The sequence below is a fragment of the Gallinula chloropus genome (genome assembly GCF_964237585.1).
Source record: "Gallinula chloropus genome assembly, chromosome: 7".
Taxonomy (NCBI): Eukaryota; Metazoa; Chordata; class Aves; order Gruiformes; family Rallidae; genus Gallinula; species Gallinula chloropus.
The window spans coordinates 25,714,814-25,741,231 of record NC_140092.1 but is presented as its reverse complement, the minus strand read 5'-3'; the positions used below and the strand labels follow the sequence as shown (position 1 = coordinate 25,741,231).

Genomic DNA, 26,418 nt, shown 5'->3' with positions numbered 1-26,418 from the left:
ACAGAACATCACAGGGAAGCATCAGGAGACCAACACCACTTACTCCTTCCCCACAGTCAGTTTCAAAACAAGACACCTGCAGTAGGAAACAGTGTTCATTTAACCAGCTGTGCTTCCTCCCTGGCTTCTATAGGGATAATCGTGTTTTCTTGGAAGCACAGCAGCTCTGCAGTTCGGGCTCCAAGCTATGTCATCAGCAGAGGGGCTGGAAGAGCACGTTGAAAAGCAAGATAATCCTGGTCTTTATCTGTATGGACCTGAAGAGAGTCCCAGCCACAGGGCAGTACGTGGAGAACTGTTGCTTTCTAAGCATCAGCACACACACAGAAACGGAGCCAAAGCTGAAGAGCCTCCAGCAGATGGTTCTACAGGAGGAGCACAACTTCAACTCTGCCATCAGACTAGAAAGTGGACACCCACCTGCAGATCACAGAGGTCATACACACTGTAAAGGGACTGTGAACACACGCTGTGATCCCAGGTGTTTAAACGAGCTTCACTACACCACAGTGAGTGTTCATCAGTTTGAGCACAACAGTTGTTCACTGACCTTTATTCCCTCAAGCAGAGAGGGATGGGGAGTGTTGCAGAAGCATTCTTCTGGTCTCCTTCCTTCACCTCTGCTTCAGCACAGATGATTCCATTCACTTGCTGCAGCTCATCAGCACAAAACACATCCTCCCTCTTACCAAACGGATGTCTATACCACCACACAGGCTGACTGAAGACAAATCCAAGGCTGGTCTGCTGCTACAAAAGGTCCTTCCATGGAGTACCCAGGAGCATTGTAGGAGACAGGCCCATCTTGTTCAAATACAATGTTCTGGAATTTAAGACTCTGGGTTATTTGAAGCTAAATCACAGCTACAGCTTCAGATCTGGATTCACTGATGTGTAAATCACTGAAATATGGTCATAAAAATTCTGAGGCCTGAAAAGAACAAACCTCTCAAAAAAAGCTGAATCTTCAACTGCTTCAAAAGGCACCCAGTAAAACAAAAAAGCTGGTCCCTGTCATTCCCATTTTGTATTAAGAATCATGAAATTCCCTACCCACAGCAAATCCAAGGTCCATATTTTATGTTGCAGCTTAGCCAGTCTCTGCACATACAAACTGCTTTACTAGTCAGAGCAAGAGCATGAGCTCTGCACAGTACGTCTGAAATGGCATTTTAGTACCACCAGCTGTAAGAATTTCTTCCTTTACAGTGCTTGCAAGGTGCTCTAATTCACTTTTCTATAGCCCCCCCCCCCCCCAAACTGTACTGACAGAAGGCTGTTTGTCACTTTTCTTTCCATCTCTAAACATAATGACCTTTGTGTATTATGGTTTGTATTTCCAAGCATAAGTACATACATAAATACAACAGGTGCAGAGAGCTTGTGTGAGAATTGAGAAGTTTCCAGAAGACAGCACCTATCTCCTTTTTATTCTCTTTTCACTTGAGTGAAGCACGTTCGACTTGCAAAAATTCAGCCCCCAAATCATAAGTGCAGTTGGCACAGTGGCTTTGGGGTTTTGCTGTTGTTGTCTTGATTTGGTTTTACAGTTTTTTAATGGGAGAAGAGATGGGAGAAAGAGAGAGAGAGAGACTACTTTTTATTTGGGTGTTTGTCTTCATTCTTTCCAGTCACCTGGTCATTTTGTCTCCTAATGTTTTAAGGCAGGCAGCCAGAGGAATGAACTCATAAGCTACTTAAAGACAAGAAGTCTGAGTCCAATACACATTAAGATCCCTTTACATTTCTGTAGCCCTGTAAATGCTTCTTTAAGGAACAGTGGCATTCAGGACTAAGGCAATGGAAGCACATCCATGGAGCAGTAACTGGATTTTGTAATCCTGGCAACTACCAAGTGTTTACAGCCTTATCTGTGCCCCTACCATGGGCTGGAGGAAAAGAAAGAAGCAGCCAGGAGAGCTGTGGGAGCAAACTTTGTGTCTTCTCCATTGATACCCTTCACACCATTCAAATAGGACTCCGGAACACACTATTTTAATTAGCAAAGCTTGTTTTAAAGTAAACAACACAAACACTCCTCGTAGAACAGTCACAGTCTCCCCTGCTAGACATACAGGCTTTTTTGGCAAGATCACATTCAAACAGCATGAAATTCACCTCTGTGTGCAGCCCCCAGAAGGCCCCTGCACCCCTTTAACTTCCACTTAGCTGCTCTGGGTAGGAGCGAGTGCTTTGTGGGATAAGGACCGAGGTTCACTACAGCTTTCCTCCAAAAGAAGTGGTCCGAATCCACAAGATCAGCAGTTTTACCACTATAAGGTCATAAAGGTGTAATATAGGCGTCATGCATAGAGTACATACCATGTTTCCATCGAGTCCTGTCCCTGCACGACTTGGAGCCCCCCGCGACAGTACAGGCGCGCAAGATGCGCGTGATGAAGCCCTCAGTCAATACAGATCGCTGCGTTGTGCTGGGAACCCGCCAAGTCGTTCCAGCGACAGGAGTCAAGACAGCAGTGAGAAGAACATCATCCTCGTGAGGAAGCTCTGGTAGGATTCCTTCTGACACGTGGGAGAACACGAGATTCTCACCTCAGTTCAGTAATTGCTAAAAACGCACAGAAATGGGAACTCATTGATGCGACACTGACCCACGGGACACGGGTGACCGAGGCCGCTGACCTCCCCTGTGCTGAGCACGGGTTACAACCAGTGGCCAATGGAGAATGGGGGAAGAACAAAACCATGTGGAAGCAAGGTTGGTTCCTTAACACATGTCACTACTGCAGTCCGTTTACGCTGACCGACACCGGTTGTTCTTTTCAGCCATAACTGCGCAACAAAATCAGACATGTCTCATCTTCCAGTCTTGACACCAAACTGTTGCTGATGTTGATTTGTTGATTTTCTTTTGTTGGTCAAGTTTTTTTGGGTTTTTCTTTTTTTTTTTTTCTTTTTTTTCTTTTTTTTTTTGGTACATCTACGTTTATCAACACTGATACATTACAGATCTCGGTAGTTATACTTCAAAGTCTGATCATGCAGAACTACAGGCAGGTGCAACTTAGATCTTATTACAGGATGGACATGGCAAGGTGAACAGTTGGTTTTTTGCTAGTTAAGTTCTGGAGCTTTGTTACTGTTGTGGCTTAATGTATACTGGCCATAAGTCCCACTTGCTCAATTTACTAAATATACATGATTCTATATGTACACTGCAACCTCCCGGCCCCTCCTTTTCAGCACGTGACTGAGGTAGGAAAAGACCAGAGGTCAACCATATTTAAGCATACAGCGGCCTTACTGTAAAAGATTTCAAAGAAACAGAGTGTTGGATTATTACATATTAATTACAGAGGAAGGAAAAAAAGGAAATCAATACAACTATTTACATTACAAATCTCTTGCTTTCCAGAAGACAAGAATGGCCCCGTTCAGTGAAAATTAGCGAAGGAGACAGGCTTACCTGTCTGAAATCATAAGCATGGTAGGTACAGGTTTATTTCCCAAACTGACTGGCTTCCTTCAGTGTGTGCTTTGCAGCTTTCTGCTCTTGGGTAAAAAAAAGGCACCATTAGCCTCAGGTGTGGTTTCTCAACATTCGTTTGTCAAATCAACCCCTCTTTAAAATCACACTTGCCATGGGTCAATGAGTCTGAACAGAAACAAAGTTAAACAGTTCACTTCTTGCAAGCAATCCTTAATTTAAAAAAAAAAAACAAAACCAAAAAAAGCAGGCCACACTGGCACATCCCTAACACCCTAATTCACCGGGGAGATTCCACTAAATTCCACTGCACAGGTCTGTTTTCTCACTCACATGATATATTCACCATTCCCCCACCTTCCACAACCAACTTACTAATTAAGACACAACCTACTTGTGGAGTATTCAAACCCACTGCACGATGATTTTCCTTTGTGTGTCTGCAATGAAAAGATCACCTTGAGCTTGTGATTAGCCAACTGCCTCCTTACTCAAGGGGTGGAAGTTCAAATAAGCACAGCCATCAGATTCTTGAAGATGCATGAGGTCACAGTGATGCTCTTGATCCACACAGAGCACTTGGATCAAAACCCACCAGAGCACAGGTTGTAAAAATGCCCCCCTCTTTCCTACACATGGAAGGAAAGAAAATAAAAAGCCTGTAACTCAGAGTGAACCCTCAACTCAGGCTGTTTGCCAGGCTAATAAAAGTCTAATTTCTCCCCTGCAGGTTTTCTTTCCTGCTGCTCTCCTTGACAGCGCCATGTGCTGCGCATCACCTTTCTTCATTTGCTTTTGCATGTTTGAATTCACCCAAAACTTTTAAAATCTCAATAAGCTGATAGAAGGGAACAGATTTGAAACCAAATTTTGATCCTTTAGACTGCTGCAAAGCTTGTAATACAAATGAGCTGACATTGGTTAGTAAAAGTTATTTTGAAATCAGTATTTCAATGACATTTTACTGTGATTTTTGGATATTCAAACCACATTTTCCCTTTATTCCCCCCTCCTAAATTAAACATTTGGGAGATTTGCTGAAACTGACTCTCCCAGGCAGTTCTAAAATTGACTATTGGTGGAAAAGAAATCATTGGTGCTCGCTGACAGACATGAGAACACGATCCAAAGCAGTTCAGGAAAACTTCCTAAAGGTGCTGCAACGAGTGTCAGGATAAAACCATATATATGAATCTATTCTTGGTTATAAGTTTGGAAGAGTAATAGAGCTCCATGATCATCTGTCTTGGGTAATCTCTGGAAGCAAATATCATGCAGGAACCAGTAACTTCCAGAGGAAACCATCAGCTGGGAAGTACCCGACCAGGCTGTCAGTGGCTGTTTTTCTGGACACGTTACTGTACTTGCACTCCAGTTTAGGCTCAGCTCTATATAACACAAGCTTGCTGTGACTCCTGAACCCAGCTGTGCTGCGGAATTCTAGATAGGGTAGGGGAATTATCAGCAGCAACATGATTCACATCAATCAGCGCGGGACCAACTCAAACATCTGAACTCTCTGAACATCTGTTGTATATCAGTGGAATGAAATCACACCTCACACACTACTACTCCAGCGACCAGGGCAGTATCCAAAGACCAGTTTCAAAGATCACAGAAAATTCTGGATTGCATAACCTTACATCGACTCAAAGTAGCACCTCAGCCTTACCTAAACCCAGCTGTGAGAAGGAAAAGGGAGGAAGGATCTTCTCTGAGAAATTCTAACTTCTTTATTTTTTTTCTTTTCCAGCTCCTCACGCTATCCTGAACTACTCCACATGAAAATAAAGCAGGAATGTTTTGCAGCGACTTTCCTCTCTACCTTCTCCATTTCTTACTATTGCTGCTGCCACTCTGAGCACCCACTGCTGGTCCAGATGCTTCTGCCATTTTCCTCACCCTGCTGATGGCTGCCTGCATGACTGAAAGGGGCTGCTTGGGAATGGATTTCCCTGGGTATTCCGGTACTTGTGATACCAATGGGCTCTTCAGCAGATTAAAAATTGCCAAGGTGCCCAGCTGTCATTCATGCTGATGGAAGATTCTGGGGTGGGCTCTCTGACAGCCTCTTTAGTGCCTAAATACCTCAGAACATCTCTGCAGCAGTGGCAATTAAGCTTACAACTGCAGACCTCAAGGAATGAGGTGAAAACGGTTACTGAGGTACTATCTACACTGCAAACAGGGACATTTAAAGGATCATTGGCAAGAAACCTAAGAAAAGCATCTGTCATTCTGCAACTGAACATAACACTGAAATAAAGGGGCACAGACTTGAAGAGAAGGGTATCAAAGCTTCCAGAATCCAAAAGAAAATGTTCGTTTATCTTAGAACAGATCCAGAACATCATCACTGCAACCTTTTATTCAAGACTACGTGCCTTCTCTGATCAGCTCACAGCACCAGCTCCCGACTGCGCAGCAAACAAAGGAGTTCTCCTTCGATGGTCAGTACTTCCCTTTGGACATGCAAGGACCAGAATTGTGAGGAGCTATTGCTTTTCTTTGTTGATGGCTTTTTTTCTAGTGTCCAATGTGGACAGCCCCAAGTCTCCTCCCTCAGACAGAGCTTTGCATAGGGGAGACTAATTTGAGGACAGAAAGGGATGCAGGAATTCATTTCGGCCCCATTTCAGCAAGGTGCTTAAGCACATGCTGATGATGATCGCTGCCCAGCAAAGGACAAAAGCTAGTTAAAATTACACATGCATCCCTACAGCCTCCATGAATCCCAGGGGTTGGAAGGGACCTCCAGAGATCATCAGGTCCAACCCCCTGCCAAAGCAGCTCCCCAGCTCATATTGCACAGGTCAGCGTCCGGATGGATCTTGAATATCTCCAGAGAAGGAGACTCCACAACCCCTGGGCAGCCTGTCCCAGGGCTCTGTCACCCTCAAGTGTCTGTACAAGCACTGGTGCTAGATGAAACCAGGGCTTTTGGGAATAAAGCTATATAACTTCACCATTGCGAGTTCATTTAGCGCCAATCACTTGGACAGTCTTCCACGGTGACTGATTCTCCACCCAGCACTCACAAACCCAAACAAGACTGAATTATACCATGGGACTTGAGAGGACTTTTTTGGCTTGGATAGATGAAATGTGGGAGATGTGTAAGCATCTGTCTGTGACCGACAGCTTCTCTGCTCTTGCCTATGCCACATCTCCAGAACATCCCTGACACCCAGCTGCGATCACTCCTAGTTTCTAAATCACCATCTGTGGTATTTTTTCCATTTCTCTTACAGCTTTGCCTCTGAGACAGGCTGTTCTGTTTCATTTTGTTTAAATAACACACCCCAGCAGGGCACGCTAAGGAATGTAAAGCAGATCCTAGTTACCTGAATATGGTCAATATACATATATATCTATGGTGAATTAAATCTGGAGGTGAAACATTTCATTATTGCTAAGAAGTCACCCTTGGTGTTATTGCCTTCGTACCTACAGAGCATTGCTGTTTACCTTTCAATACCTTTGTGATCATTGACTTTGAAGTGAGAGTTACATCACTCGACAATGACTTGATGTTTCATGGCTTAAGAGAGAATATTGCTAAATATCTTTAGCAGTACTAAATTATTGCTTTTAAAATTACTGCTCTGAGTTTTCAGAAAATTATTGACCTAATTTTAGTCTAAAAAAGAAATTCCATTAAAATCCACCAAAAATATACCTGGGGGAAAAAAACCCATACACTTCCTGCAGCAATTTTGTGACAGCTCAGACCTACCAAGGCTGAAATTATTTTATATCCACTTATTTTTTATTTCCCCTCCTCCCCACCATGGAGAACAGTTCTTCTCCTTTGCTTTCTTCCCTTTGAACAAGATCCGACTTGATACTCACATTTTTTTCCTCCCACAGAAAGGCAGACTTGTACACCACCTAACAGGACTGTGCTGCTGTGGTAGGATTTTGAAGATGTAAGAATTCATGAATGTAAAATGTCCAGTGATGTGTTCTAAATGGTTTCCTCTCTGACATGTGAAAAAGCTCATCTCAGTTTACAGGGCTTAGCTTTGGTAAGAGGAGAGATGACTCCGATTTCAGGCTGTGTCCAACCTTGCAGCGGAGAAATGCTGGCTGCTTCTTTAGCTGGAAAAATACTTGTGGTGTTTCACCAGCCCCTGGTGAAAACATTTGCTGTTACCTCACACTGGGAATTCCATACATCGTTACCTGGTGGGCTCAGTCACCATTGGGTTCCTTGGAACTTGTTGAAACTGCCCAAGAGCCCAGTTGTGACCCTTTGAGCTGATGGGTACCTGCTGTGATGACTTAGAACGTCAGAGCACTAGACCCATGTGGTTTTTTTCCATGTAAGATAGCCCATAAAACTTCCTGGGGAGTCAGCTCATTTGTTGTGAGCAAACAGAGCCAAAAGCACCTGGAGAAGGCCTGGGTTCTTAGCAGCAGTGATCCCTGCAAGGGATGGTTTAAAGGGAAAACAATCTCTAAGCTGCAAACACACAGGGAGAGGGAGCTGGCTGCAAATCCTTTCTCTGTTTAACCTAGTGAAGATCTTGTTTTAAAATCAAACAAGTTGTTGCATGTCCTTTGGACCATAGTCTGCCCATTCCCAACCGCGTCACGCTCACTAACACACAAACACACATGTATTTCCTAACAGCAAGCCTACCAATGAACTAAAACAAGTATTCCCCTAACACTGACAGGAAAAGTCACTTACTGAGATGAATCTTTTCTGGACTTAGACATGCATAAAAAACCCCTTCATTCTTGTTCCCTGTAGCTTGCAAAGATATATGTGCTTCCTTCTAACCTGGTCTCAGCTTGGCGTATCTGCTCTAAAAATCAGAACAAGTCTTAACATTCACAAACATTTTTCTATGAAGCTCTGTGGCATCTTTTTTCAATACAAACCCATTCTTATCTCAAAATATATATATAACAGCTCTCAGCAGAAATTTTGGTGCTACATCTTCAAGCGTCTGAGGGAGTCACAGTTCAGTGTGGTTATTTACACTTCCACAAATCCTCAGTACAAGATACACAACCTCATCAAGAAACAAAGGAAAAGAATATATCCTGGCAATCTCCCACCTGGAGTTTTGTGGCTCTCCTGCAATGGGCCATTTAGCTGTGGAGTGCACATTAAGGACATACACAGGTGCACGTGTTCCTCCTGTAGGTACAACACCTGCATACGCTGCCAGAATTCTATCAGAATGTGTGTGTTGTATATGGAGAAAGATGCTTGGCTGTTCCCACCTGCCTCAGCGGGCAGGAGGTGACAGAACAGGGAGTGGAGGAAGATACACGCCTGGATGTGTGAGAATGGCTACTGCGCACCTTGTCATGCCAGTGTGAAGAGGACAGTTGCAGGTTGCTGGTTTTGCAGCCATTAATTTTACACCTCATAGGGAGGGGGCAAAAAAAAAAAGGATTTTTCAGTTCCTTTTGTGTTTTTTTTTTCCCCCCAGTAAGCATCATTGGAAGAAGACCAAAGCAGAGCAACTATAAGTTAAATATACACTTGAGCTTAGCTGCATTACATAACTCTGTAGGAGAAGCAGGCTGAAAAGATTTTTTGTTTGTTTTGTTTAAATCTTTGTATTTTATTTCTCTTCCTTCTCATCTCTTAACTCCTCTTAATTTGTACTCCTAAATTACATCATCCTCTGAAGAACGCTGGGTTTCGCAGGCAGGCGGCTAGTCACCTGCAACAACCGAGGGGTCCCGCAGAAGCTTCCAGGCTGCTGTCTGTGTCAGACGCCAGAGTTTGATCCGTGGACATGGATGAGATGTCATTGACAGATGAGGATGGAGGGAGGCTTTCACTGCTGTTCACTGCTGCACCTGTGCTACGAAAACGAACACCAACGTGATTAAACCTGAAACCCCCAAACCTCTCACACTTTAAAAAGCAAAGGATTCTTGCCCTGCAGTGACAGGGTAAGTTCACAGGCATTTCAAACAATGGCAAAGTGTTAGAAGAAACAGGACCATGCAGGCTTTAGGCACTGGATAATGTTTTACCAGGAAATCTTCTCCCTTAACAGTTGAGGGAGCTAGAGCTCACGTGTCTACCCCTCCATCTTTTTAAGGTTACAGAACACCCAATGGTCAGGTATCTGCTGGGATCACACAGGCAGCAACAAGGTAATTTAAAAACCAGACCCAATCCTCCACACTCTTCTAAAATCCCAGTTTAGCAGAACGGGTGGCATCAAGTCACCCAGTGGCAGCTCAGAGAAGGCGGCTGTGTGGGAGGCAAGGCTGGTTTCTTCCTCTTAGGGACAAGGTAGACTGAGCCCAGGATTTCCATTGTGACAGTATTTTTCTGGATCCAAGTTTACCTCTGTGAAATGAGGACAGTGCCAGGTAGTATCCAAAAATCACCGTGACTTTGGGAAATGGAGAACATACCTCCACGCGATTATCAATATCCTGGACAAATGTGTGTCACATCCCTAAATATTATCAGGCACCATCTGTTCTATAGGTGCAGATAACTCTGTGGTAAACACTGAGCTGCTTGATGAGGTATTTATCATGCACCTACGATGGCTCAGCTGTCACTCTGCCCGTTAACTCGTACTTAAGTTCTCAGAGTAGCAAACAGTTTGGTTGGTATTTTTTTCCACTGAACTTTCAGGCACATTTTGTTGTCCTCTCTCCATCATAGTTAACAGTTTGGGAGGGATATATTAATTTTCATTGAATATTCATGATAACACAGTATGTAATTTTGCCTGAAGTTGCAGCTTGTTGCTGTGACACACAGACCTTTGTTCTGAAGACTGATGCCGTTTCAGTCTTAGGGCTGACAAGTTCTCTCAGCTAACTTTTACAAATCTCCATTTCCTCAAAATGGACAGAAATTACCATGGATTAATTTGAAAAAGCAAGAGAAGACACCTAAACCTCCATTGCCCCCCAAGCTCATACATTCTTAATCTGGAAATTAATAGCCATCTATGCAGCATCGACAAAAGCTATGATGCTATGGACAGGAGACAAGGGTTTCTGTCCCTGTGCTGATAACATTGCTTCCAGCAATGGACTGTGTTTGACATCTTACTCCATCAATGTCAAAATCCGAGCACAGTGCTACTACTCTAACTATTGCTATGCAGCAGTTAACAAACATCCTCCTCTGTTGTCACGTTTCCCTGTGTCCTGTCAGTTACTAATGGTGGATGCTTGTTCTGATGCTGTTTGCTCAGCAGCAAGTGAGAAATGAGAATGCAAAAACCCCGAAGTATCTCACTGAAAATATGCAAAGGGCGCTGAATGAAAGGGTTTTACTTTGAGGAAAGGCTACAAAAGGCAGTCAGCTTTACCCATAGATGCTACTGGAACACTGTGCTCAAAAGCTGGGCACTCTGAGCCTGCTGGTGGAAGTGTGCCTTCATAAATATGTATTGCTGCGTGCCAGCAGTCACACTTCGTGCTGCTGTGAAAAGACTGCTGATGTGACTTTTTCTCTGATAAAACTTAGTTGTGTTTCCTTTGCCACAGGGCTTAGAGAATCTGTGTTTGAAGGCAACTTTCCCTTGCCACCTAAATGTGAACCAAGCCTGTCAGCAGGCTGGTTTAGTGTTAACAGACTTCTAAAAGGAGAAACTGCCAGAGCAAGGTACCAGTTCCATACACAGCGGGTGTCCAACAGATAGTATGTGCTGGCATCACCAGTATTGCTTAAATCAACTAGCAGAGTATTAGCTCATACTTAGTTAATCCATTCATGAGCAGTATAACAGTAATAGCATGAGATAAACTCCCACCCACAGGAACAGACTCTACAACCACTCATCTTTCCATAGAAAATACCACAGTGACTATACCTCAATTAGCAAATGGACCAATTTTTAGTATTAACATGACACCAGAGCCCAATTAGTCAAGCTCAACCCATTGGCACTGGATTTCATAAACACCTCTTCACTCATAACTGCAAGTGTCTCTTTGTCAGTACAGAAAACACCTGGAAGTGGTTCAAGGGGGCTGAGTACCTGAAGGAGAAGGTTGTCCTTTTACTACACCATTTTTTGTCTTTTCTTCAGAATTCATTACTTCTTTGTAGATGAGTTCTGGAAGAGAGAATTGCCACAGTTACAAACAGGAGCTACTGCCTGTGATGAGGAACAAAACAACTATTGTGATACACAGTGTCACAGCCCTCACATGGGCTCCCCTCCCACCCTACCTTGTCCTCATGAGTCTGACCACTCCACTCGCCTAAGATCTCCTTCTCCCTTTCCCCTCCTCTCAGCTTTTTGGAGCTGAATTGAGACAAATGGGGTTAAACCAGAACACACGGGCTGTGTAACACTGTACTATCTACAGATGAAGCAGGACAGTAACCCAGTTTGTGGGTAAAATCCTGCCACATCATCCTGTTCTCCAGATGATCCTTTGGTTTCAATGAAGTGCTGGAATCTGCACCTCCCGCGTTAACATTAACCCGTGTTGATAACCACGGTCTTCAGGACATTTCCTACACTTTCATTACCAAAGCACCAGTTCACAGACCTTGTGTCAAGTCTTCATGTCACAGGCATTCTCCTTTTGGTTTCCTATGGACACAACTGGCTACTTTCCCACTGAAATACCCCTTTTCCCACCAAAATACCCCCTTTCCCATATAATTCTAAACTCTGATTACCTTTCCATTCCTCAATTGTATGTTCCCTTTCATCCAGCTGTTTATCATATATCTGAGGAGGGGGCTGCAGGAGAGAAACAAAGCTATTTAGTCAACTGTCCATTTTATTGCAAATAATTAGGAGTAATTAGTTAAATAAAGATAAATTCTCTTTTCCCTCTTTGTTCTCCAGCCTGTACATGCAAACCACATGAAAGGCATTTGAACGTGGGAGGGATTAACACTTCCTGAATTCAACTCTTTATGCAGAAGAAATCAAGATAGTTCTCCTGTCTCCTCTTTCACACAAAGGCATGGCTGGGCTGGAGCCCAGGCCAGCAACCACACTTCCACTGAGCCCAGAGACTCCGCACACGGGCTGTCCGCACTGGCAGAGGAAGTACTGGCAGGGTACCACACCAATACCACTCCACATTAACTAGTAGTAACACGACTATGTTCATTTTAGAGTTGCTCTTTAGATGTACTTTCAGCTATACAAACTTCTCAGAGTACTTCTAATTTTAAGCCAGTTTAATTGGCTAAGAGGCAACAAGGAAAAGCAGCAGTAATTATTTCCTAGAGAAGCAAAGCTTTCCCATCTCAATTCCCTGATAGAAGGAAGTGAGCCCTTATGACATGTCCATCGATTCAAGGCACAGAGCTGAGCCACGAATACCACAACACTTCAGAAATTGATTGATTTCCCCACAATCCTCATTAATCTTAACAAGAACCACCCTGTTATCAAGCTAGATAATCCCCTCCCAGCTGACCGCCCCGTTTTCTGTTAACTTCTTTCTTTTGCCTTTAAAAAACAGTTTCTAAAGTTAGAGGGAGGAGAAGAGGTTTTTAACACCAGCATTGTCACAGCAGCGGAGCAGAGAGAGCAGCTGCCATCCTGTGTCCTCCCAGCGCCTGATTTCAGCCCAGGTTGGCCTAAAAAAATCACTTTGCTGCTTAATCAAATGCCTTAGGAAATGACAGAGTTCATCATAATTAATCTTCCGTGTGGATGCAGCTGCAGTACCACAGACATTCTGATAAATCCTTCATCCAGCACATCCCAACTGAGAGCTCCGCGGGTTGGGTGGCACAGGAAAAGCATTTAACTACCGTTAGATCGCAGCAGAGCGCAGAACAAGCCCATGGGTGGCAGCACCTCGCTTCGGTTTGAGGGAGCCATTTCCTGCCCACATCACATCCATACAAGCAAGCATAACAAAGAGGAGAGGCAATGTTGGGGATGTGGAAGAGAAGGGATGGATCGTATTTTTCTTGTATAGCAATAATTCCTTTTGGTTTTGGTGGTTCTTCTCTTTTACAATTAGATTTTTAAAATACTTTTGCATTACATCTAACATTCATTGAATACAACAAAATTACCCCAACACCCTGGAAAATATCCCCACAAACCCCCAAAATACCAACCCCCTGCCACAAAACCCCAAAGCCCATAAGAGACTGCGGCTGGATAAATGTCAGGAGTCTACTGGATTTGTTAAATACCTTCCTGATATCCAAAGGAGAAAAAGCTTTTCTCCACGGATAAAAGCAAAACATATGTTGAGGCTGGTGTACTCTCACTTCCCTGAAGCCACATGGATTGGTTTGTGTGCTGCTGCTGCTAGAAAGCAAAGGGAACGTGCTGGAGCTCACACGTGAATAAAGCCTGCTGTGTCTGTCCCTGCCTGCAGAGCCCGTGCCAGCAGCATGAAGACCTGGGGATGAGCTGTTTTTAGAAGGCTTGGCAGGAGCAATGCTTCATTCTGCCTCTGTTCCCAGAACTGCAGGGTCTGGAGTGGTAGCTGTGGAGTGGCACACAAGGCGAGGACATAATTAGCAATATACAAATGCCTGAGGCACTGGGGGCTGTGAAAATTAATGGTGTGAGGGTAAACACTTCGTTACGTGACGCAGATCCTCATGAGAGGTGAAGATGACAATGTGTGTTTTGCCACAAGCTCGGTTGCATCACTGAGAGCACGTACTGATTTATTTCTGCAGCGCAAGCCCAAGTACACCGGTGTGCTGTCACCAGAGGCCAGAGCCTCTTCAGCTGAAGAGGCAAGCATCAAGGGCCTTGGATTTCACCTTGGACTTCTCCCTGGGCTTCTCCCATGCCCTCTGTGCCAGTTCAGTCCTTGGGCCCTTTGCAAAGCCTTTTGGAAAACCCTGCAAGTTGCTGGCACTAGCTCTGCTGAGGAGCACCTGGGGGTCCTGGAGGGTGACAGGTTGGCCCTGAGCCAGCAGTGTGCCCAAGGGGCTGAGAAGGCCAATGGGATCCTGGGGGGCATCACAATGAGCATGGCCAGCAGGCCAAAGGAGGGGATCCTCCCACTCTGCTCTGCCCTGGTCAGGCCCCACCTGGGGTTGTGTGTCCAGTGCTGGGCTCCCTGGGACAAAAAAGCCAGGGATCTCCTGGAGAGAGTCCAGCGGAGGCTGCGAAGGGGATGAAGGGCCTGGAGCATCTCCCCTGCCAGGAAAGGCAGAGTGAGCTGGGGCTGTTCAGCCTGGAGAGAAGCAGCCTGAGAGGGGATCTGATCAATGGGGATCAATAGCTGAAGGGTGGGACACAGGGGGACATGGGCAGCCTCTTCTCAGTGTCTGTGGGGACAGGACAAGGGCCGATGGCCTCAAGTTGGAGCCCGGGAAGTTCCACCCCAATGTGGGGAAGAACTTCTTCCCGGTGAGGGTGAGGGAGCCCTGGGACAGGCTGCCCAGGGGGTGTGGAGTCTCCTTCTCTGGAGAGATTCCAGCCCCATCTGGACGCTGACCTGTGTGACCTGTCCTAGGGACCCTGCTTTGGCAGGGGGGTTGGACCCCATGGGCTCTGGAGGGCCCTTCCAACCCCTACAATTCTGTGAATCTGTATGCAAAGAACTGGTGCTCTGAGCTGTTGGAACAGCTGGGCTGTAAGGGCACCGTGCAGCAGGTCTCCAGATTGCTCAGCTACACAAAGACGACCAGACAATAAGCTGGGAAAGAAGAAGAAAAGAAATGCCTCTTTCTTCTCTAACCACTGCTTCTCCCTGAAATTAATGACAATTGCTGCAGAAGCCCCATTCAGCTGTCATAATTACTGAGCCACAAACAGGTAGATGTTGCTGACTTGAGGAAATACCGGTGCCTGTACACAGAGCAGAGCTGCAAACTTCTGCAAGACAACAGATGCACAACAGCGACCACTAAGTGGAAAACCAAAGCCTGTAACCCACTGCTAAACCCCCTGTGGCAGATCACCAAGGAGTTTAGATACAACAGCTATACTCACAGGGCTGAGGGAAAGAAAAGAACACTGGAAAAGATGCACAACCTGAGAGCCCTGGGTTTGCCACAAAGTGTCACACATAACAAAGGTGACACCTTCTTCGAAGTGGCATTTGCCAAGGTCCCACAGCTCACAAGAAGTGCTTCTCCATCACCATGGATGCTCAGTACTCAATAGCAAAATAAAAGATGGGTGATATTTTTTTTTTCTTGTGACAAACTCTGAAACTTGAAATTCCTCTGGACAGGTTGCATTTAACAGGTAGTCACAGATAGTTTATACAGGGCTTAGACAGTACAGCAGCACTTTATCCTGCACAGAAACTCTGACTGAGACCTGCAAACCAACCTCTCTTCATAATAATTGCAGGAAATAGAATCCCAAGGTTGGAAAAGCCCTTTAAGGTCATCGAGTCCAACCGTTCCTGTCCTGTGCTAAACCATATCCCTGAGCAGCACCTCATTTTTAGAAGGTAACACACAGGGTGGCACATGCCAAAAAAGGAACCATCATTCACCACTCAGCCCCTCGTGGGTGGTCCCCAGAGACACCCCAGTGAAACATAAATCCTAGGAAAATAAAGCCCATAATGAATGCAGTTTGAGTTACAGTGAGTAACCCCCTCCCCAAAATCTGTCACTGTTGTAAAATTCTGTCAACACAGAGAAATGCTTCAAAGGAACATTTTCAACTGCTTTTTCCATTTTCTAAGAAATCTTTCTTCTAATGGACAGCACATGTCAAATAGCAAGCAGCACCAGGTACTTTTGAAACCAGGTAGCAGAAAATATCAGATAATAATCTATGGCAAATTTTACTACTAGATTTGTTCCCGTGGAATAGCCCAATACTGATCCCAAGTAGGAACCAATATGAGATCACAGGGATATTCAAAAGGTTTCAAACCAACATGATTCCTAAATTATTTATATGTGAAGAAAAAATTGTGCAAGGTTCAGTCCTACACTACTGCCCCTAAACAGCAAAGTAAGTCTCCTAAGGAAGTATCTGCAAGCAAATCTTTTTGGCCAAAACCCCCCACCTTGGTTAATTTTTAATAATTGAAGAATTAAGGGAAGGGATAGAAAGCAGCCACAGTCTTGCCCAAGAATACCTACTTATCCAGTGTCAAAGTGATCTCTCTCCCATTCACAATTATTTATAATGCCACCAGGATGGAAGGGAGCAGACTGGTGACCAGGTGGTTCAAGCCAACACGGTCCTAGAGACCACCCAGCACAGGAATTTGATTACAGAGCCACCCAGGTGATGATGCTAAAGCTATTCTAAAGCACGTGTCTAGGAATCCATTCTGTTCACAAACAGTTTACAAACTGGAAATAAACCAGTGACTTGCATATAGGCAGCATCACATCTGCACTAAGGGAGACATAAACCAGTGAGTATCAGGTTTGGGATTCATTCAGAGGTTGTCTCAATGAAGGGTAAATGTGTACAGCAACTTCAGAAAAAGGCAGCTGTGTAAATGAATGTCTCAAGCACAGCATTTTTAGGCAAGAAAATGGAGAAGCTAATAAGCCATCGGGGAGATATTGAGATGATCTGTGATAAACAGGATAGTCTACATATGGAGACAAGAGATGCTGGAAATATCTTCCCTGAAAAAAAACAAGGAAGAGCACTTTGAGAGAGAAAAGGTATCATGTGGCTCATTTAGTTGTGAGAACAGCCCAAAGGCTGTTATGTAGGTAAAGTTAATATCATACCACCAGAGTAATAAACATCATATTTGTTTACAAGTGGAACTGAGACAGGTTCTGCATATAACATACAGGAAGGAGGAGCCTTTAACTGAACTATAAAGCTGAGAAGTAAGGTCTAAAGGTTCCTCTTCTGACTTTACAATAGATTTCCTGTGTAGTATTAGCAAATAAGACTTTTCCCTTTGAACACAGATTTCTCTACATAGAAATTTGGTGTGCAGACTGGTAACAGATTTCACGAGTTCCTAAAACACTGGGGGCTCCACGTGATCATGAACCCACACTATCTGCATGCTTTCCTAGAAACATGTTGAAAAAAGAAGCGATCTCAGCTGGAATACTATTCACATTAATTTCAGAGCAAGGATGCTCCGAAAAAGGACCAAATCTGATGCTGACCAACTGCATTTCTAGTGAAATACAGCACCCACATGCTCACCGAAAACCTGGTTTAACAAAAGATGCTTAAAAAACAGCCAACATCATAAAAATAGCATTTCTGAATTTCATCCTAAGCAAAGACAATGGAAAACAAGAATAAAGCTGAATACTCAGAATGTGCAAAGGTGAAACCCATTAACTGGTTTGTCAGGAAACTGAAGCAGTGAAGAGTCAGAGTGTCCACTCTCCTGATAACCTAAATATGAGGCAATAGCTTCAAGGGACACAGAAGACTTTAGCAAGTGTTGTCAAGGATGTTAGTTTGAATAAGAATGGCTATTGTGCTCCACATCTTTTCAATCTCTTTCCATTGCTTTACTATTATGCCAGATTGCAAGACTCTCCCTTGGCCCATCCTGCATGCCAACACAGCTTTTTCCAAGAGGAAGCAAGTTATTTCATGCTTGAAGCACAAAATCCCTTGTATTACCAACAAATGAGGGTATCACAGGTACCTCATTGTCCAACAGCTGATCAGACATCAAGTGTTCAGCCAGAAGCAGCAAATTGTAATAGAGATGCCCAACTAAAACTTTCTCCCCAGTGTAACAACAGCTACTCCCCATAGAACCTGACAGCTCGTAGCAGTTGCAGAACCTCAGGACATTCTTTTGAGATGGAACAGAAAGCCACCCCCCTCCTGGGAATCTATCTGAAAAACAGAAGTGTTAGTATGATTCTATTGTATGTTAGTGAGCTGATGTTCATTCAGCTCATGTTAGCTACCCAATAACCATGCAAAGAACCAGGCAGGTGAAGAGAACAGTGGACTATCTAAAAATTCAGACAAAAATGTGAACTATAAATAACTGGGACAACATCAAGCATTTAAGGTTGAACATTTAAGGTTGTCCCTTCCTCTCAGCACGTCCTCTGTTCTTTGAGGTGCTGTGGGAGCAAAGACAGTTTGGTTTTCCACTGTAGTCATTTACTAAGCAGCAAAGTGCAGCCAACAGTGGAAATGCAAGGAATGTGATTTGATAGTGTGTGGCACCATGTTTGTACAGCTATCTATGGTGACAGGAGGTGCACGTGAGGGATGGACACCTCAGTGAGCTGTAATGTAATTACAGCAGGCTTTTGAGAGCCAGTGGGCTCATTAGATTCCAGCCTATTCATATTATTCCTGTTTTACAGTCACGATCCAAAGAAAGGATGTGGTTTGTTCTAGATCACCTGAGGACTCTATGGTACAGTGAGAAATCAAACCACTGTCTCTTCAGCCATAGATACACACGTCTGTATAACGAGATCCTTAAGTGGGATGTCAAACTAAAACGTACATGATACAGGGTAAAAATACAGCAAGATATCAACTGTTTATGCTTCAGCCTGGTAAATATTTTTCTTGAAGAAAACTAAACAGGACACAAGCTCAACTCTCTAGATTGCAGAGCCATCGCCCATAGAGCAGTTCTAAGTAACATACTCTGCAAAAAAAGGACGTGTGAGACATTTGATGGGGTTTTGCTCAGTCTGTTTACCCCAAGTTTACTGTACTTTCAAGAATAAACACTGAATTTGAGCATATCACAAACCAGCAGTGATTTCATTTGGCAAGGTGGGGGCTCTTAGGTCTCTTGGGGTTAAACTTGTTGAAATACTAAGCTCTGTTCTCATATGTGATTAGTATTACAGAGAATGTCTCCAAACTTACACCTTTGCATATTACACCACATCACTGAAGTGCCTACAGGCTGCACTTATTCCTGTTAACACCAGCCACATAAATGTATACAGGGAGGTGTCTGGAGTGTGACAGGGTTTATAAGAAAAGGTACATTTCTGTTTGCACAGGATACTGAAGGTTGAACGTGGCCTGGGAAAACACACAAGTCTCTGCTTCATTTTAAGGAAGAATTTATGTCCTCCTAAGATTTTTCTAAATCCCAACTTCGGGATTTCGTATCGTTTTGTTTAATCCTCCTCTGCACATGTATCCTTCACACAAACGTAGCAAGTGATGTTCCTGTTTTCCACAAGGAAAAGTTTAGAGAGAAAGATTATTTGTGAGACTGGCTTATATAGCTCAAAAACCAGGTGAGCTACCAGGTTCAAAATCCTTTCTTTATGTTGTCTGGAAGAAAGCAGGCAATGGCTCCCAATGCTCAAAGTGGTTTTGCTTCTCCCATCTATTGTCAGTGAATCTAAAAGACGTATATCCTATCCCTTCAGTTCTCATTCCACTTAACTCCAAAGCCCACCACAGTCACAACATCATTGTTTCTTTACAGCATGCAGCAAAGCAGCAGGGATCTACCAATTGTATCCACGTTTAGCAGTCTGAAGTAAGGAGTTACACCTCACTTACCGCCTCCACTTCTGCTGGGTCATACCAGACATTAATGTATGGATGCTGTAAGGCTTCATCTACTGATATTCGCTTGGCTGGATCAATGACTAGCATCTTTGATAAAAGGTCCCTGGCTTGGCTGGCTAGAACAAGGAAATCAGATAAACACAGTATTAGTACAAACCAATCACTGCCTCCAGTGGAGGGTTAATTGGCTTAGGAAAGCAACAATGACACAACCCTTTTAAAGACTGTTTGTATGTACTTCCACCCCTTGCCTTGTTACAGAAACAATTTGTCAGTAATCACTACAGGTTGGATTCATTAAAAGGTGACATCACCTGCGTTGCACACCCTAAGTCCCCAAACATTCCACACATTGTATGCAGATTCCATGTAGATAGCTGGATAACCTACCCAAGCAGATGGTGCTTGAGGTATCTGCATTAATGCCAGGATCAGAAACCAAAAGCTTGCATAACAAAGTCTAAAGCCATGGTATTGCCAAATCAAAGCCTGAAACTTTGAGGTACTCTGGCAGTGGCTCAGAAAAAACATCCGCACTTTTCTGTACATTTTACAGTTTTTCACCCAGCCTGCTGGTGAATATACTATAAAATGTATGAAAATATTTTAGTGAGGTATAGGTATCAGGCTTATTTTAGGGCATCCCATTAGGAGCAATAATCTGTAGTCTGGGATCAAAACATAATGGTAGGTAAGTGCCTCGGAACTGTTAAGTCTTGTTTGTCCCAGATAACAGTTTAGATTAGCAGAACACATCCTCCTCTGCTACAAAAATGCACAACTTCATATATACATTGAGTTTTATGCTGCAACATTGATGTGTTTAACCTGATAACATAGCCCATTGTGCCCATCAGGCCAGAAACTCATACTTCTACTACCCAAATTGTTTTTACTGCTTTGAGTTTGTAACAAATACAGTGCCATCTAAACCCATGCACAAACATTGTACCAATATACATTTCTAGTATTGCTACCAGCAATGAAATTTGAAATGAAAATTAAAGGAAAAAAAGAATGTAAAGAGATATAAGAGCAACAATATTATTAGGTATCTCATCAGGCACAGGTAAGTAAAAGTAATATCAATTGAAACCATTAGTATTACATAATGTGAAATACCTGGGCTGGGCATGGGATGATACAACGATGTATGAGTAGAGTTCTTGGGATGCACTGCCGCTTCATCTGTGAGTATATCTTCTAAACTGACATCTGCTATGGTCAAACACGTGCTGCCTGTATCCCAGTGAGGACAGCACTGGATTTTATGGGCATTTGTGTCCCTCAGCTCCAAATCCAAGCCCATTCCATTCTGCAGTTTTATTGTAGCAGGAGTGTAAAATTTCATGTATCCAAAAATGTCTGCTCAGGTCTTTCCCTACGCTCCCTGAGCCACTACAGCAGCCTCACTATGAAATACTGGTTAATTGGAAGAGCATGCTGGGTCATGTAATGATGCAAATAGCAAGTAACCAAAACCCATTACATGGCACCTTACTAAGGACCCCAAGTACTCAAGTGCTGCAGAACCAACACGCAGTATGAGTTTGCAGGGATCCCAGACATGGGAGAAAAAACCTTTCTGTGCTAAACACATGTTAATTGCTCTTTCCAATTGAAGGTCGATACCCTGCCCAAGTAAAACAAGACTTCAAGAAATAGGGATCATTTTAATCATATATATCTGGTCACAGCATAGTGAAATTACTGCTCTGCTTCACTTATCCAACCTGACTCAGCATTTTGCAAAATGAGGAATCCACCCAAGACAGATGCTAAACCCCAGCTCCACCAAGACCATTCTGGCTGATGGTTCTAATGTCTTTCCGTGTTCTAGTAAAGGTAGAGCTACAGGGCAGGCATCAGGCTGAACTGGTATTTTTCAGCTAAAATAAAACGGTGCAAGCACTGAGGTCTTCTGATGGAAGTTCTACTGTTACTTCATGTTACAAGTGTAAGAAAGAGGGTAAAGGGACACGTCAGTCCCTCCTGGTACAGAAACATCTCACAGAAACCAGGGGGCTTATGCTCAACACCTCCAAGACAATGTTGGCTGCCCAAGCACCCGTGTCTCCAAGAATAATTTCCAAAAGCTTCTCTCAGCTGAGCAAAACCCATGCAGTCCCCATCTCTGCAACTAACCACATTAAAAGGCTGTGCAACGAGAGCAAAGAAACACTGAAGAACAAGGTTCATTGCATGGTAACTGTTGTGTGAACCATGTCCCCATGTCAAACATACCTTTGAGTTTGTTGTGTTCCGAGTCAGCTGGGAAGAGAGAATCTGGAAAAAGTTTGGGGAAGGTGAGGCCAGCGTACTTGGGTCTGTTCTCAACGTAGTTCCGTACCGTCGGCTGTAGCTTCTTCATGAATTCTGGACAGGGTGTTCCCAGCTGCTCAATAACTTTATTCCACTGATCAATATCTGAACATCAGCAGTTAAGGAAAACAAAATGCAAACTCCAGCGTAGTCTCTGTTTGAGTTTTCTCTGGGAATCCTCAGAGGTGTTTAACTTCCTTCCTAACATCTTTGCAGCCACCATCTCTTTTCATTATGCCCCCAAGTCCTGCCTGCAACAGGCAAAGCTCTCTCTCTCACAGCTATACTCACTTGAAGGCACTGTGCAGTCCTAAACCGTCCACCACAGGAAAATACAGCTCCTTCTCCTTGAGTCAATGCCTACTACCATTTTTATTTTTAATTTGTAATCAAAAGACTTGTGTTCCCCTTTTTTACATGCAGGTGATCAGCTCTGTGACAGCTGGCCTACGTGGACACCGTGAGGAAGGACGATGTGTTCACCAACCAGCTGGCTCAAAGGATTTCTGCACAGCACAGAAGTCGCCTTCAGCTCCTCTGCTCCACACTTCTATGCTCACCCTCCCCGATAGCTTTATTGGTGCTGATGTCACTTAAACCACCCAAACAGCAACCCTTAAAGAGCAATTTGATTTTGTAAGGCAGCACTAGGAACCCTTTTCTATAGGGAAATGACACCTCAAGTACAGGCAGAAATTTCTCTTTAGCTGCAAATGTGACAGGTACAGTGAGAAGCTGCTGCTGGGACAGTGAGAAGCTCTCACCAACTGCTAAGAGCCAAGAACCGGGTTCTCCTGCTTGAAAAGAAATTGGATACAGAGTGTGTGTGTGTGTGTGTGTGTGTTGGGGTGGGGGTTTTTTTTTTAGTTCTCTTGAAATAACAATCAGGCTTCTGATAGGTGTTTTGTAACTCTTCCAGCCACATTCAGAATAAGCTTTACTAGACAACCCCCCCTAGTAATTAAGCGAACACCTATACAATTAGTACAGTCTCTACATCACGCTCATTCACAGTGAGAGGAAGCTGATGACAACTAAAAAAACATGGAAGAGTACATGCAGCCATGGGCACATCGATGATAAGGAATGCAATGAAGGGAGTTCTGTTAAATACCTACCGGGAAAAAAAGGTTTAAAACCCAAACATTCAAAGCATTTCAGCACAGTTGTGAGTTTGTGGCGTTTCTTAATTATTCTGCTAAATTTTTGTCATTATGAGTGGAGGAGTTTCCCAAATACTAAAGGCAGTTCCTCACAATCTAGGAGAGGAATTAGACCAACAGAATGATGATAAAGAGAAAAAAAGATAGTCAGGCAAAAAGCAGCTCTGTGGTAGAGAAGCATTTTAATTTAGGGAAATGGAAACAGTGTTTTCCTACAACTTGACTAGTCAAGACAGAGTTAATTTGGTTTCACTTGAACATCCTTATTTGAAGAAAATCAAGTAATTAATTTAAAAATTTAAGCTTTGCTAATCAAAAGTGTTTCTAAGAATGGAAACAATTTAAATGTGCTTCAAGAATGCTGAAGTGGTGTTTTAAATGGTTTTAATTTCAACTGGAAAAGCTTGCTAGAAATAGCAGTGGTCTGTAAAGATTTTTCTGAATAACTTTCCTTTTTTAAACTAAATCAAAGATTTATGTAGAACACTCCATGTGTGTCCCCCTACACTCCATCAGTTGTTTGCATCCCGTGTTGCCCACGAAAAATATCTTTCTCTCAACAGAAAATGAAAGAATTGCAACAACAATAAAGTTATCCAAGGCTATACCCCCCAAAGAGTAGCTTGAATATTTCAGTAAGTATTTATTTTGGAAAAGAAAGTGTATTTCAGCATTTTAAACTTGTTTTCCAGTTAACCCACCTCACTGTTTGCTGGCTGGACCACTTCAGAAGCAGGTATCTGAGTAACTTGAAAATACAGAGCATGTAAATGCTTTGCAGAGAAAAACAGAGAATACAGAAATGAAGGTGCTGTTAGTTGTGCCAAGAGAAGCTAAATGGGTGAGAAAGCCAGGCTACAAAAGCATCACTGGAAGCATTACCTGTGCCAACTGAGTGACCAATGGGGAGGGCCAAGTACAGGACTTGATTCAAAGCAGAAGTCAGAAGCTTACGCTTGTACAGAGCAGGCTTTATCCATCTCTCTGGCATTTAACAGAGGCCAAAAGGAGAGAGATCTTTTGGATTACAGAATGTGGTGGGGCATGTTGAGGAGGAAGATCTAGTAAGACGTTCAGGATGTGTGTGATAACACAGAAGAGTAAAAATAGATCTCAGAAGAGGGTCTATGGGATGGGAACCAGTGTCAACGGTGATGACGGAGGGGAGGAGGAGAACTCCTTGTCCAAGAGGCCAGTGCTGGCTGCACACATTTCTAAGCTGAAGGAAAGGCTCCCACTACGAGACAGCAGACAAGCAGGCTACCACCCATGACTGGAAGATTTTAAGAGATGGAGGAAGCTTCACGAGCCATAATCATCTATGCAAAGATGACAGCCAAAGCCAAGGGAACCGGCAGAGCCACCCACCACGTTCCCCTCCTCAGCTAACAATGCTACAGTTGGTTAAAAAAGGAAATTTAGGGAACACATCATTGTCTCCACACTTAAGTTAACTAGCCTCAAGATGGCAATATTTTTTCCTTCTCATGTCATGTCTGTGTGAATCACACATTTTCCTGAGGGATTGTATCTTATGTGCACTAGCAAGGCTTTGCAGGAGGAGATATTGTTTGCAGTACAATGGTTAAGTTCCACTGCAATACAAATAACATGTCATGGGGCACATACAGTCAAGCCCGTTCATTCTTCCCTAGTTCATCTTTCAATGTCAAAATCTTAAAGGAACCTCCTTTCTGCAAGGTTTCTGCTTTAGCGTGCATGTTCCACCAAGGAAAGCTGACTGTGTTGCTTGAGGTACAAATTTTTGATGCTCCTAACTTGTCAAAATTAAAATAACTACCGTGAGTTATTACTATTTCCCTCCACAACAGTGAAATGTTGCCCCAACTGTGAAGTTGATAGCCCAACTCATTTTTAAAAATTGGACCTTTTTGAAAAAAAATTAAAAATCTGTTATCAAAAGCTAAACTAACCAACCTCACTGTGGGAGGCATCAGGGCCAGACACCTATTTTTTTTACAGAGTCCCATAATGTACATACCAATGTCAGCACAGTTGACAAAAAAACACATAAAATCAATTCCAAACATTACCATCTGAGGAGACAGCAACTGCAGAGCGTTTCCTGTGCTGAGGAGAATGTGACATATGCAAAAATTAGACTGCAACATAAAATACCTTCCCACTTCAGGAACAGGAGATGCTATTTATATGCTACATGTGGTGACACTAAAAATAACATGTAGCACACAAATAAAATGACTTCTACCAGATTCCCATTGATTGTTTAGCCTCTGAAGACAGCAGTGTTGGATGTGCAGCTGTGATGGAACCTTTGGATGTTCATCTATCATGACATCTCCACTAACATTTTCAACTGCTATATATTTTTAGCTGCAACTTCATTTGGTTGCTGAGCACCCCTGCTTACACAGCAGTAAACAGTACAGTGCTCTAGTCCAGGTCTTGCAATCCCACCCTCAGAGAAGTACAACCATTCCCCGTGTGGATGTCTCCTCACCATTGCAGCATCTCCTTGGACCACTCCCAGGTTGTTTCCAGGCTCCTAGAACCTTCTGTTGTGGTACCCTTCTGTCTTTGCAGTGCTGGATGCACAAGGATCACACACCTAGCCTATGAGGCTGCCTGTGAATGTCAGTATTTTTAAATACCTTCTTAATGAAGGTATTTAAACTTCATTGAAGTTTAGAACTGCAAATCAAAAGCCTCCACCCCAAGCTCTGTGACATGTAAAGTGACTGCAGGTGTGGGCTCAGTAAGAGGTAGTTTTGTATGGCCACCTGGATTTATGGTGAGAGACATCATGCCAACTTCACATCTCCCTATGGAATACACACGCGTCTCTCCATGAGCATTCCTCAACGAAGAATTTAAAGGCACATCCTCCCCTACCTGCCCAAAATGCATTCAGCAGTTCAAAAAAACCTCAAAAATCCATGTCTAACTACCACTTTCGCAGATCTCCAGAGGACTGAGGGACCTTCTTAACTCCTCTGGATGACTTGTGCAGTGGTGAGAACAGAAGAACAGTCTTCCTCATAGAATTTTGAGAGTGACATATACAACAAGAGTCCACTCAGAGGTACAGTGAGATGTCCAAATTACTCTGAGGCAACACAACAGCCCACAT

General features: G+C 43.5%; 1 protein-coding gene across 5 annotated transcripts in view; it reads right to left on the bottom strand.

Moving 5' to 3' along the window:
• Nucleotides 1–9,131: 9,131 nt before the first annotated feature.
• The window catches only part of MAPK10 (mitogen-activated protein kinase 10), a gene marked incomplete at both ends in the record, with an annotated part of 62,589 nt that continues 45,302 nt past the window's right edge, over nt 9,132–26,418 (bottom strand). For 3 of the 5 annotated variants that reach the window (XM_084266902.1, XM_084266903.1, XM_084266904.1), the window contains 5 exons: nt 9,132–9,274; nt 11,434–11,511; nt 12,087–12,150; nt 19,813–19,937; nt 22,066–22,248. In XM_084266902.1, coding sequence (XP_084123028.1) covers nt 9,132–9,274; nt 11,434–11,511; nt 12,087–12,150; nt 19,813–19,937; nt 22,066–22,248 — 593 coding nt within the window. Of the gene's footprint in view, nt 9,275–11,433; nt 11,512–12,086; nt 12,170–19,801; nt 19,938–22,065; nt 22,249–26,418 lie in introns of all 5 variants that reach the window. The other 2 variants (XM_084266906.1, XM_084266905.1) reach the window with 2 other exon arrangements.